This window comes from Elgaria multicarinata, chromosome 5, assembly GCF_023053635.1.
Source record: "Elgaria multicarinata webbii isolate HBS135686 ecotype San Diego chromosome 5, rElgMul1.1.pri, whole genome shotgun sequence".
NCBI classification, from domain to species: Eukaryota; Metazoa; Chordata; class Lepidosauria; order Squamata; family Anguidae; genus Elgaria; species Elgaria multicarinata.
Window position 1 is genome coordinate 64730248 of NC_086175.1, and position 14164 is coordinate 64744411.

At 43.0% G+C, this 14164-nt stretch overlaps 1 protein-coding gene across 1 annotated transcript in view; it reads right to left on the bottom strand.

Moving 5' to 3' along the window:
- TMEM47 (transmembrane protein 47) overlaps positions 1-11459 on the bottom strand; it is a 33957-nt gene extending 22498 nt beyond the window's left edge. The window contains exon 1 of the mRNA XM_063127543.1: positions 11064-11459. Within this exon, the coding sequence (XP_062983613.1) occupies positions 11064-11289 (226 nt within the window). The 5' untranslated portion in view covers positions 11290-11459. The remainder of the gene's footprint in view (positions 1-11063) is intronic.
- Between the last annotated feature and the right edge of the window lie 2705 nt (positions 11460-14164).

The following is a 14164-nucleotide window of genomic DNA, read 5'->3' on the forward strand; positions in this document are numbered from 1 at the left end:
AAGTAAGTATGCATAAATTAGCAGCTTCAGTTTTACCAGTCTTGCTCTTGAGTAGGTGGCTACAATCAACAATTAAGCTTTGCAAGCGGATCATCTCTAATTTCTTTTTTCTCTTTCTTTTTTGCAGATTAGAGGTTCCTTATTTTAAGCAAATCTGAAAGTAAGATGTAAAAGCCAAAGGGACATTCTTTGGGTGATCAATGGGACATTCTTTGGGTGATCAATAAAAAAAAATCATTTGACATAAAATATTGAATGAAATGTTAGTTTAATGAAAAAGCCACCTTCATATCTATCAAGTTTCTCAAGCACTTCTCTAAGTACAAGATAAGCAAAGCATTACAGGAAATTACATAGTCTATAATTCATCATATGGACAATAAGTGCAATGTTCACTTAAGAACTTCCTACACTCCATATAGGAGATCATTCCAAGGTTCAATATATTTAGTGTGTACCTACTGGGCATTCATTCCCAATTCAGAAGATGTATACAAAGAAGAATTGCAATAAGACAAGGTTCTAAATACATTTCAGACTATATCCCTCTTGGGACAGAAGCCTTTCCTCTCCCAGTCTGTAAAGCACTATGCACAGAGATAATGGTAAATAAATATTAATTTATAGAGCAATTCTATACAAGTCTACTCAGAAATCAGTCCAGTTGAGTTCAATGGGACTTATCCTATTTCATTCAATGAAATTAAGTTTCATTTAATGTTGCTCTCACAGATTAATATTATCCATCCCCAGAACAAAATAACGTCAACAAAAAATATAGCATTGTGAAGAAGCAAACTCTCTCTGTTTTCCCAGCCAGCCTGTTCCAATACAAACTGTTCTTTCATTTAAGATGTTTGGGTTAATCAAAGTTAATCTTTTATCAGTCTTTGGTGCAATGCTATGCATGTTTATTCAGAAAAGTGCCCTACAACTCCATGCTGACTGGAGAATGCTGGGAGTTGCAGGATTTTGTTTCTGTCTAAACGTTCACAGGATTGTACGCTTATTGATTTAAATCAGAAAGTGTTACCTTGTTCTAAACTGTCACAGTGAAATCAATGGGCCTTAAAATGAACTTAACTTTGACTGGATTGTGCCCTTTATTCATAATGAGCCAACAGTTGTTTGTGGCATCTCGAATCCGTTGCTTGTCCTCTTTTCTCAATGGCCCCAGTGAACATTTGCTATCTTTCTTCTTTATAGTAGTCTTTCCGACTGCTAAAATGGCATTATACATTTCCTCATGTGCTGTTATGCCTGCCAGTTTCTGAATTGGCCCTTTAGGTTTGTCTCCTACAGCCGTTTTGATGTGAAAAGCATCACCTGCTAATTCCTGCAGCTCAAACTGCTGTTTGAAGGCACAACAGTCTGCCAGGATGGGGGGTTTGGTTGGTTATTTTTCAGGGGGAGGGGGGGGGTGTTCCTGGCCCGTTGGCAACTTTATGCACCAACTCCATTCCCAAATGCTCCATAATCCTTGTTGCTTTTCTCTAAAACCTCTCTAGATCATTTGTATCTCTCTTAAAACTGTGGTGATTTGAAGTAGCCACAGTTCTTTAGTTGAGGTATCGAGACCCGGCTACATTACATCCTGTGGCTTAGGACCAAATGAGATGTGATACAGGAGAACTGTGAGCTGAATGTGCTGTTTGTTTATTTGTTTACTTTAAAAGCAACTGGGGGCACATTAGAAAAAAAAACATACAGGTATCAGGACCGCTTTTATCACCCTTTTTTAAAAAAAAGAGAGAGATGCAGGTGACAGATCATGTCTAGTTTGACTATTATACTTGTTTGCAGCAACTAAACATACATTCTGCCTCTCTCTTATGTCAATGGGCCAAAACAAACATTACTTTAAATCTGTATCTAGCAGCTACATCTTTTGTTATTTTTACTCCAGAATAGGAATAAATTGGGACCTTAGTGTGGGGATCAGAGGGTTTTTAAGCTCTGGATTGCCCCCCTCCCCACACATACTCTAGAGTAAAAATGGGGGGAAGGCACCTATTAGATAGGGATTTAGAGTACTGTCTGTTTTGGCTGAGTGTAGGGATGTACATCGCTGGAAATCCAGTTCTTTTTCTTTACCCGACAAAGTTCCGCAGCATGTATGACTTGATTTGCATTTATGAACTGAAGTGTAGGCTTTCCCCTGAATGACAAGAACTGGGTTTTGCACATTTTCCCCTCCTCAGATCCTGCAGTTTGGGAAAATTTCTGAGTAATTTGAGCAAATTGCAAAACCTTGGGGGTTGGGGAGCACAAAATACCTGGAAAATCCATGAACTGGCCCAATATGCAGCAGATTAAGCCATGCACTGCATCAGGATCTAGAATGAGAGGAAACTTAGGGAAACACACTGAATTTCACTGTCCAAATGGATTTTTCTGACATCCCTACTAGCCTAGTGTCACAGGACAAGCACCTGTATAGAGATGATACAGTCTTGCCTCCATGAAGATCGCTCAAAGGGGCAGCAGCACCAGCTGAGTTCCTGATGTCCTACAGCTCTCCACCTCCTATCATCCACTGACATCTGAGGAGGAAAGCTATTGGGGGAGGGAAGCAAGGAGCACATACTGTAGCATTGGGGTAAGGGCAAGTAGTTCAGCCCTACTTCCCTTTCCATGCATGGAACCCTCTTCAGGCAGATAATGCATAAAGGAGACCACAGTTGTGGTAGCAATTTATCATCCGTTTCATTTACTTTAGATCTGCCTTTGTTAAAGGATCCAATCTGGTGCAGGCAAATGCTCCACGTGTCCATATGGGCTCCTAAAAGCACTGCCCCTAGGTTGGGACATCCTCTGGAATAGCACCTCATGAGGCTCAAGGAGTTGTTCTCAGAGGAAAAAGTTCTCTCACACACTGTGTGCAGAGATGTCCCAATTTTTTGAAATCCATCCTATGTGAGTTTTGTGAATTGTGCAGTGTCATTTGTTCCAGCATCCATTCATAGATGGATTTGAAGTGTGTGTGTGTGTGTGTGTGTTTCAATTATGCAGAAAAATATGCAAATAATTCCATAAGAAAGTTTGCAACAATTTACATAATTTTATTATGTTAGTACGTAACATTTAACATATTGTCCCCCATTCCATTCAACTTTTCTCCATGTATATTTTCCAACATGGCATATAGCTCAGCAGTATTTGAGTATTTTCCTGCAAATGAATTTGCGTAAATGTCAGGAAATTAATCAAAAAACAAAAACACAAGTCTGTGGATTCCTGCATGGCCTGGGAAGCCCAGTCCACAGCAGATTCTGCAGGTTGGCTTCCTAGAAATCCAAAGACATTTTAATCCATCTCAAATTTCTCCAACATCCTATGCATGAGCAGAATCACTTTTTGCTCACCATCAATGGCGAGGGGAGGGGGATCGGACCCCGCCGTTCTGTGTTCAAAGTAGTATTCCTATTTCTCCATGACATTTTAAAACATTTCTCTTATACTTTTTATCATTTACATTTCCTGCTAGTTTTGTAGCACTGCAAATTTGGAGAAGCACTTTTTAACCTTGCTGATTCCCAGGGAAGAGTTAACCACGTGGCTAACTCTCCTACCAAATCAGTGAAATTGAAAAGTGCTATCTTTGCCCTGATTGAGCCTTTGCTATGTAAATTCTCCTTTTCTCCATTACACTCATTAATGAATTGATGACAGCACTAAAATGAAGGAATTCCTATGGAATGCAACCTGTTACTGTCTCTCATTTTGACAGTGATCGAATAATTACTACACCTTATATTACTGACAAAAGATTGCATAAAATAATACAACCTCACAGACCCTACCTCCCACTGATTATGAGTATGAATCCTACTGCGTTATCTTTTGCAACTGATCAACAGACTTTCAGTCAAGGTTACAGTCCACTTGTTTCTAAATATAAACCTCATAAAATATTAAGACTACTTATATTATCACTAGCAGTAAAAGCATCCTTTAAACTTCAGATGCCCAATTAAAAAATATTTAAAGGAGTAGCAGGCATTAAAATTTTAAATGCAGCAATACACAAAAGCAGTTACAACAAGATATATTAGTTTAGGATACACTTCACTGAAGATTTCTTCCATGCTTTAAAAACACACTGTGAGGTCATTTCATTATTTTGTATATCTAGTCGAAGCAGTGATACAATTATGGTCTAAGCAGAAATTTCCCAGAAAGATCTAGAACAGGTACAAAGAGAGACATGCCATTTTGAAATCTCCAAGGCAGAGTATCTCCCCAAAAAACAGGTGTTTAGCCTACACACAAGTTTTGCAAAATTGTAAACGGTATTGTGGTGGAAACACCCCCATTTCATCTCATATTTTTGTACATATTTCTGTACATATTTCCGTTGGGCCAGAAGTATGGGTGTGTTTCCTTCTCTTGTTATAATCCAGGTAACCTAGAGATCTAGGTATTTTCCCTGTTGTTGACCAATTGGAACAGATGCCAGTAAGGGTTTAATTGTGGGGGGTCCCTTATATCCTTTTCTAGGGGATCTTAAATCACAAGAGGTGTATTTCCCTGTCTTTTCCAACCCATCTGCATAATCTGGCTACAACCACCCATTTTCATTACAGACCTGCCAAAATTTGTTTTCTGACTTGGGTGATCTCTCATAAAGAACTTTGCCTACAGCTATGGTTGTTAGAGAGCAAGGTATGGCAAAGGTAGCTACTAAGTTTGACAAGCTGCTCCCTGACATCCTATCCCACTGTGTGCCTGGGCGTTTCTGCATGACAAAGGTGTGCTAACAGGACCTCTGTTCCTGTACTGGTGCTCAGCAGCTCATATCACCAGCACTATGGCCTTAGCTAGACCTAAGGATTATCCCAGGCAAATGGAGGGGTCATCCCTGCCTGCTCCCGGGTTCCCCTGTGTGTCATTTGGATGCACAGGGATGATCCCGGGACGATCCCGGGATATAGACCTCGTCTAGCTATGGCCTATGTCAGAGTTTCACCATGTAGGGAACTTCTCTATAGCTAATAGGAATAGCAATATCTATCTAGTCAAACAAGAAGATCAATAATGCCAGCTCTGCTTGAAACCATTGAGTGTCTTTGTTTCCCCTAGGGAATCATGAATTCTGTGAGACAGGGAAGTTTGCCCATTGGCCTTCAACACACTGTGCCAACACCAGTGACAGGGAAGACACAGAGCAACTTGTGTTGTGTTGATTATGACCCAAGGTCAGCTGGTGCAATCCATTTGATTTGGACTGCAACTTCAATCAGCTCCAGCCAACATGGCCAATGGTCAGGAATTGTGGGTACTGTGCTCTAAAACATCCGGAGATCAAGTGTTGACTACCCCTTATGTAGTGAACAGCTGTATGTGATGAGTTGGCTCAGTCCAGAAATACATTTGTTTCTGGATGTGTGCATGACAAAGATGTGCCTCTTGCCTAACAATGAACTGGCAACTAGTTGTGGAATATGTTGAGAAGGATAAGACTTGGAGCCTATCTTCCATATGCAAATCCTCCTTAAGGGTCTTCTGGACTTATCAGGCTCTGACTGAATGTGCATAGTCCTGAACAACTTTCTGTCACTCTAACATTGATACAAAGATCTGTTCAGTAGTGCAGCAGTGATCTGCCTTACATTTTTACATACAATCTCGTCTGGCCACATATTTAGGAAGGGAGCGCCTAGTACACAGTCCATTGCTGCTTATAAGCATCTCTGGACTGGAACCATGGGGATGGGTGTTGATTTTTTAAAATATCTCAAATTCCATCTATTTTGTGGTGTGACTGCAGGTCAGGACCATTCGTACACCATCTTACCTGCAGAGAGAGAGAAATTTAGAAAACCCTTATGTAGATTTCCCTTGCTAGGCTGAAGAGTGTGAGCAGCAAGCTTCTTGAAGTTGTAGAAGTGCATAGGTTGGGTTTCTTTCCAGTACTGAGGAAAGGGTGTTAAAAGTGTTTTACCCATATACATCACAATTTCTCCTTTGAGAAAAGAGGGTAGGTTCTGAAAAGCTTTAAAACAAAGCCTTTAAAAATCCATCTCCTATTAATGTCTAAGAGTGAGATATGAACTTGCTTTTTATATAGCATATTGGACACTGTCTGTAAAACTTTTTTTAAGTTATTATTTCCCCCCCACATCCTACTTAGCTACTATATTTCAAACTTAACAAAACACAATTTAAACTGTTCATGACATTTCCAGTAAGCCAGGAAAGAACAGTGTGTTGTGACTAACAACCTTGTTGGGCTATTTGCAAATATTCATCACTATCAACTCAGTTAAAGCCATGAACTACATGTTCCCAGGAGGGAGTTGCTTTTGAGCTGTCAATTTTGCTTTAGAAGAACTGTTCTCATGCAAAATGAGCATACAGCTGAAATATGACTGTTAAAAAAACAGGTTGATAAATAAATATCTAGTTTAAATTAGATAAGGTAATGATATAATTAATGTATTTAATATATATGTAAGGCTAAATCTAATTATCTTTCACATACCCAAAAAACCCCAAACAAACCAGGAGAGGTCTATGATATTTATCTTTAAAACAACCACAATACATGAAGGTTGAATTTCAAATTCCTAAATTCTAAATACATTGTATGAGAAAAGAGGTACTTATTTTGTTTGCACTGACGTTTTTTAATGGTATCTTTAAAGATTAGATAGATCGGTATGTGTATATGTAGGTAGATACTAAATATTTGGTCTCATAGGTCTCCAAATGTTGTAGGAAACACATTTTCTAGGAATCTGAATGCTGCATAAACATTTTTTCTGGTTCACCAGAAAAAAATAATGTCCCATAAAGTGGATAGCTTTATGTTTATTAATGTTTTTCTCTGTGTATTATTATTATTTTGATCATTCAGTACATCATAGGAATCTCCCACAAGACATAAGTATATGTGTAAGTATTAAGCCAAAATACTCATTTCCAGAAAGATCACATCTCAAAGTGCCATTTAATTATGCCAATACTACAAAATTTGTACAGTTGAACTATACTAAATATAAATCAACAGCATAGTATGGCCCTTGAGAATATGATGCAGCTACGCCAGACAAGCAGGCTACATCCTTTACATGTTAAATGCCATAAGAAAATATGTATGCAAAAGTACCTAGCTCTTATGTAAGAATGAACAATATTGCTACTTTTAGTTTGCAGTCCTTTACACACTTACCTGGGAATAAGTGCCACTGAGCTCAATAGAACATACTTCCGAGTAAACATGTACAGGATTACACTGTTAATAGCCTAATCTACCTCAAAACCAGCTTTTCAAGTTTTGATCCTTCACAGTTTTATTCCAATGTAGCTCCACAGAAATCAAGTAAAAGAGTCTGGAATCTTAGCAGAAATCTTTGGATTTATTTTTCTTTTAAAATTGCATATCAGAAACATGTTTATTTCTTTCATTATTTTCCAGATGATTTGTAAAATGCCCAGAGAGCTTTGGCTATGGGGCGGTAGATAAATGTAAATAATAATAATAATAATAATAATAATAATAATAATGGGAGACAACTGCATGTTACGCTTATTCTTTGACAAATTTAATGTCTCTGAGCCTCTCCTGAAATATTTAAAATATATACACAACCCTATCTCCTATTTTAGTACTAGCTAGTGTTAACAGAAACATGTTGATGTTCAGTTAGCATTACAGAAAGACCTGCAAGACTAAAGCATATTATTTGGTTAACAACGGATATGCTGGCCATTAGCAAAACTGGACAAAGAGACTATTTTCTGGTACAATTGATCTAAATGCTCAGAGGACATTCCTTGCAAATACAACTGGGTTTGCCCTCTCTGACAGCAGCCAGGGCCTAAAGTCTAATTAAGACAAAGGTTTTTAATTAAACCTTGGCTATGCTTTAGCAGGCTCCAGTATATGCCTGCCCTTGATAGTGCCACTTGAGGTGCTCTCCTTCAAGAGACAACGAAGCAAATGTTTGAAGACAGTGGGAAAAGATGCCTGGTGCTTATGGTCCCTTCTGTTTCTCCCCATTTTCAATGCTCTTTGCTCTGGTGCCATAATTAAAAAGGCTTCCCACAAGAAACTCTCTGCTTATTTCTAGCATATCCAAGTCTTGTACCTCTGAGAAGAATTGCCTAAAAAGAAGAGGGACATTCTGTTTTATGGAGTAGAAAACTGGCTAGGTTGGTTCTTAATAACAAAGGACTACTATCAAGGCAGAGCAATCCACTACTCACCAAACACAAGAACCTTTTGCCAGTGCATGTGGAAGATTTGCTCCTGTCATCAGACGAACATGTGTGTATAACAATGCATGTGTGGGGTAAACAGTGCAGATGTTCCTCTTTCAGGAGAGCTTTCAAAGCCTGACTCTCATCCAAAATACAATAAAAGGGAATGTCTTGTTTAAATAGCCTCAGCATTCATCCCTGGCAGCTTGTGAAACCTGGGAAACTTATCTTTTAACAGAAACGAGCATACCTCACTCTGTGACTTAATAGAACTGAAGAGTCTTGAAATTTCCTGAAGTAGCATTCAGGAAGGCACAGCAACAAATACCTGTTCTCTCCATTTAGTTATCATTTGAAAGTGCAATGAGCAGGCTATGGCTTACTTCCAATCCATACCCCTTAACCCACAATTCTTCCATTTAAAATAAAATCTGAAAAGGGAGATGACTGCCAGAAGCCATTAGAGAGTGCTTAGTAATCTTCTAATGCTGCTCTATGGACTTTTTAGCCTTTCCTAATTCCCACATACTTCTGATGGAGAGGATATAAAGTGAAAACAAAGGAACAGGGTAGAATTGAAAAGCAATGGGCCACCCACCCCAATCTCTACCCAATCCATCTGAAAGATCTTATGCAATCAAGGGGATATTATTTTAGGAGGCAGAAAAGGAGGGGCAAAGGAACCCTGTTGCTAAGGAGACATGTCAAAGCTGACATTCCTACATACATTTCTAGGGTGGGTAGGGGGGAGAAAAATAAAGCTCTCCCACAAAGTTTGCTTAGACTCCCCAGTAACTGCACAAAGAAGCAATTCTTTTAAAAGAAAAAAAAAGTGTGTGGGGGGGTAAAGATTCATTCTTAGTCACACAATTGAAATCACACCTTACTAAAAATCAAGTGATACTTGATGGAGTGAAAACAAGTACAAAAGAGAGGAAAGGGTTCTGCTGTAGTTTTAAAACAAAATATCGCCAGGAATAAAGAAAAGAACAAGGGAAAGAAGCAACACACACACACACATGAATAGTCAGTCAATAGAAAACCAATCTTTTTCTAGCATAATTTTTCTAAAACACACACACACACACACACACACACACGAACGGAAAGAGGGGGAACCAAGGGTAATATAGGATTCAAAAGCTGATTTAAGGCTTAGCGAGTGAGGGCTATAGTTTAACATGTAAATATTTCCAAAGGGGATTATAAAAGTTGTTGCACACAGTGTGTGTGTGTGTGTGTAAGAACTCACAAAAAGGCAATTTTGCAGACTAAGGAAATCAGTCATTGGTGGGTGGGAGTTGATTTTACAATCATCTCGCCCATTTCAAGATGCAAATTTTAAGTCTGGGGCAGGGGAGATATTATTATTATTTTTCTTTCACAAACTGAGACAAAATGCTATAAAAGAAATACCAATAAAGCCAATGGGGTAAGTGACAAACAGCAGACAGAGGCATAGCAAAGGAAACATGAATGCTGTCTAGGGAAAATTCTCTTTGGGGACAGTAGAGGAGAACATCGGGATAACAGCATCAAGAAGGTGTCAAAAGAATACTGTGAAACAAGAATGTTTCTTCTTGTGTTGGCTACAGATTCAAGGAGCTGGAAGCCACAACTTTTTCTGTCAGCAGCAGCTTGGGGACTGCCAACTGGGTACAGGGCATAAATACTATCCATGAACTGAAAACTACATCTAGAAATTCCCTGAACCACTTACACATCTAAACAGGCAAGATTCAAGCTGATTCACAAATTAAAAACGCAAATTCAGAAAATCAAGCGATAATCCAATGCAAATGTTTTGTAAGAGCTAATCCTGTATTCCCCATCACTCCTATATTCTGGTTTCCAAGACACAGAAAGCAAGAATGTAATGGTGCACATACATGAAACAGCCATGAAACAGCCGGCATTCAGAGGCATTCTTTAAACAAATTGCTTTCTCGCCTACTTGGGGGCTAACAAAGATGGGGAAGGACAGCTGGGGAAACAAGCAGGCAGACATGGAGCATGGAATTCCGCAGGAGGAGTAGAAGGCAAAGGCAGAGGACTGGGATGCAGAGTGGCAGACTAGGATCTGGAGCTGATGGGTGGTCGGGAAGGAAGGGCCCAGGGCCCACGCAAGATGGGTGAATAAGTATTAGAGGGAAATTTAGGGATTAAAGAGAAATATCGTCTTGGGATTCGGGTACTGCCAAAGGCTAGGGCAAGACGGCTCTGGGAGGAGAGTGATGGGGGAATAAGGCTGGAAAACTGGCTGGTTTAAAGGGATTGCAATTCGGATAGAGAGAAGGGCGTGCTGGGGCGCGAAGTCAGGCGGGACACCAAAGTGGTCAGGGATGGCAGGGCGGGTGAGGCTGGATCCCTGACGGCAAGAGGTGTCGCGGAGGTAATGCGCGTGCCACGGCCGAAGGTGGGAGAGGGCAAGTCGGGGGCTCGCTGCGAAGGGGGCGAAAGGCCGTGGCCACGCGCGGGTGGGCGAAGGGTCGCTCGCTGCGGAAGCACCAGTGTTAGGCGCCGGGAGAGGCTTTTTGTTCACGGCTCCTTGGCAGAAAAGGAGGTGCAAGTGGGGCAGGGGAGCAGCGGGTGGCTGCCGAGGCAAACGCAGGGAGGGTGTGTGTGAAGGCTTTCCAGGCGGAGGCTACTGACCTGAGTGGGCGAGGTGGGTGCGGGGAGGAGGTGAGACGATGCCGCGTGCCCGGGGCGGGCAAAGGGGCGGCGGGGTGGGGAGGGCTAAGGGGCTCCATGCCAAGGGCTCCCCGGGGGCGCTGCTGCAATGGGTGGGGTCCGGGTGGGTGAGAGGCGAGGGGGGCGCCAGGCTGGGCTGGGAGGGCGGGGAAGGTCGCCGTGCTCACCGCTGTTCAAGGTAGTTTTGCAGCGCCAGGTCTCCGGGTTGCTGAGTTTGTTGCAGGACTCCCAGAGGGACAGGTAGGACTGGTGATCGGCCGTCACCCAGGCCGGGCTCAGCACGGCGCCCAGGTCCAGGCACAGCGCCAGGAAGATGCACACCAGCCCCACCAGCTTGAGCGGGGTCAGCACCGAGACGCGCACCTCCTCCATGCCGCTGCCGGCTGAAGCCATGGGCGAAGGCGGGCGAGGAGCGGCCGCCGCCTCTGCAAGCCCGGCGCCCCTCGGCTACGAATCCCGCCGGAGCCGGGCGAGCGGAGCTCGCGGCTGCCCCTCCAGTCCCAGCCGATCAGGGACGGCGGCGGCAGCAGCTCCCTCCAGCCGCCGCTTCTCGGATCGCGCAGCCCGGCTCTGCCCAGCGCCTCACTCCTCCCACCTCCCCTCCCCGTCTGGGGAAGGGGCGGGAGCAGCGGCACACAAGCGGGGAGGGGGCGCGCGGAGGGCCTCGAGCCACGCGCGTCACTCCAGGGCTTCCTCCGGGGGAGGAGGGCGGGAAGGCTTTGGCTACCCCCAGCGGCCGCTGCAGCCTTTCTGGCGAGCTGCTTGGGGCAGAGATCGCCGTGGACGCCTCCAAACACTTGACGCCACTTTGCTCTCCTTGCCCGTGTGAGCAAACGGCTCGGCCGGGCGGTCATGACGCCAACTGCTTGGGGGGCAGATGGGCAAGGAAGGCAAGCAAGCCGCACAGAGGAGGGGGCGGGGGGGGGGTCGTTCCTCAACTCACACTTTCTAGGGAAGCCCCTCTGTGACCTCTCCCTTCGTAGCCCATCTCTGGTTCTTCCCCGCTTAGTGCTGCCCCGGTCCGTGGTCCGCTTCCCTCTTTCTTTTTGGCAGGAACTCCTGGCAGGGGCTGGAGAGGTCCAGAGCAAACACCAAAGGAATGTTGGAAAGGCAGCCATCGCCCAAGGGCTGGCGGCGGGACAAAGTAGCCCGACCAGGGCTCATTCTGGAGTGGTCAGTGGCCACTTCCCTCAACAAGCCTCTCTTCAAAATCCATTCACCGCATCCCCCTCCCCCGGCGCGCATAACTTTTTTCTTTTTAAAATCACTTTAATCTAATTTTAAGTGCAATTCCAAGACTGTCTGGATCTCTCTCTCTTTGTCATCTCCATTTTTAAAAATTTGGTATTTATTTATTTATGGCCAGGCTAATGCTAGTTGTGTTGTAAACTTTCTGGGATGGGACTGTGTTCCTTGTATGGTCAGTAGTACTTCTTGGGCATTGCTGGTGCTAAATAAATATCAAGCATTAGTAGCATAGCGTGATATACGTCACTGTACAGAATGATAGCGGAATCTCATCATCTAGAGTGGGATGATTTGGGGATGAAAGCCCCTAAATTGAATTATCATGTAGGGATTAGAGTGTGTTTATTTACAGAGGAATGATAATGAAAATAATATAACTAGAGTGGAGGCATGGTATTTAGAGTGGATAACAGTACTATCTAAAGAGAGGCTGAAATGAACATGCAATGGCAGTTTCCAAAAGGGAAAAATAATGGCAAAATCATTCTAAATGAATGAAAATTACAATATCTGTAATGCAATGCTGGAATCTGATGCTGCCGTGAGCTCACAGCAAAATAAATAAATACCTCTAGAAGGAGGATGTCAACTCAAACCTTTCTGCCCAAGAGCCAAATTAAATTAATTTTGGAGAAGCTCCACATTTCAAGGGGTGGGCAAGGCTGAAGGCAAAAGAGGCAGGGCCAAAATACCAACAGCTTGATGTTTTTAATACCAGTAACTAAGGCCATTTCTACACCTGCCTTTTTTCCAGGGATCGTCCTGGGATCATCCCTGTGCATGCAAATGACACACAGGGGATCCCAGGAGCAGGCAGGGACGATCCCTCTATTTTTCTGGGATAATCCTTAGGTGTAAAAAGGGCCTAAGAGGCATTTCAACCTTTTAGAATGAGGCGGGAGGGAAACACACAAAAGCCTGGCAGTCAGAGGAAAGGGGGTGGAGTGAAGGATAGGGGAGCAGGGAGCTCCAGAAGGCTGGATTTGACCCCTGGGCCAGAGTTTTGACACCCCTGCTGTTGGCTGAGGAATGCTAGGAGGTTTTTTTCCCTGTCTAAACATGCATAGGATTGCACCCTAAGAAATAAATAGTAAATTAGCTTAGCATAAGGTTTCATAAAAGGTCTCCACTTGGGAACATGATGGAGAACATTTCTGGTGTGAAACAGGAACAACCACTAAGAAACAACCAACTTTCAGAAGAATGATGGTCAGAGACAGTCACAACAACCTATCAATGGAAAATATAATAAAACATAGAACTTATTTTGCTTAATGTTGATTATAGTGTTTAATTCTGAGAGCAAGCTACAAACCAAAAGCTGGGTTCCCTTTGTGGGTTCCCATCTAAAACAATGCCTACTATCCACAGTAGTCCATGCTCTGGTAACCTCCTGACAGAGTTACTTTGGAATGCCCTCCCTAATGAAGTTCAACTGGCACCAACATTATATTCTTTTCAACGCCAGACTAAAACATTTCCATTTGTCCAAGTAATTTTAATTAACTTAATGGGGGAAGGGTGCTGGTTGTATAGTTTTAGTGTCTGTAGATTTTAGATTTATTATTATATTTGTTTGCTCTGAGCATTGTATCTGCAACATTGAATGACTTAGGTTTGTCTACCACTTGGAATTCATTTTTAATGAAGGGACAGACTCTGCTGGTGCAGCTGATTACTTGGCTGACTGAATGGGACTAGGAACAAAAGCACTCCCCAATTAGGGCTGTGCATGCCCCCCCAAACCACTTTGTATACTGATCCAAACCTTCTGGATCGTGCCCAAACTGGTTCGGGTCGATCCAGACATCCCCGACCCACTCCGGAACCAGATCCGGATCCGGAGCGAGATCCAGAGGTTCTGATCAATATTTGGACAACATTTTGCCTTCCCTTCCCCATTTACCTGCCTCCGTGGTAGATGGCAGAGGCAGGTAAGTGGGGAAGGGGGGACAAAATGGCATCCGAATAAGCCCCCTCCCCCTCCCCCACTTACCTGGCCATGGACTACTTCTGAGCT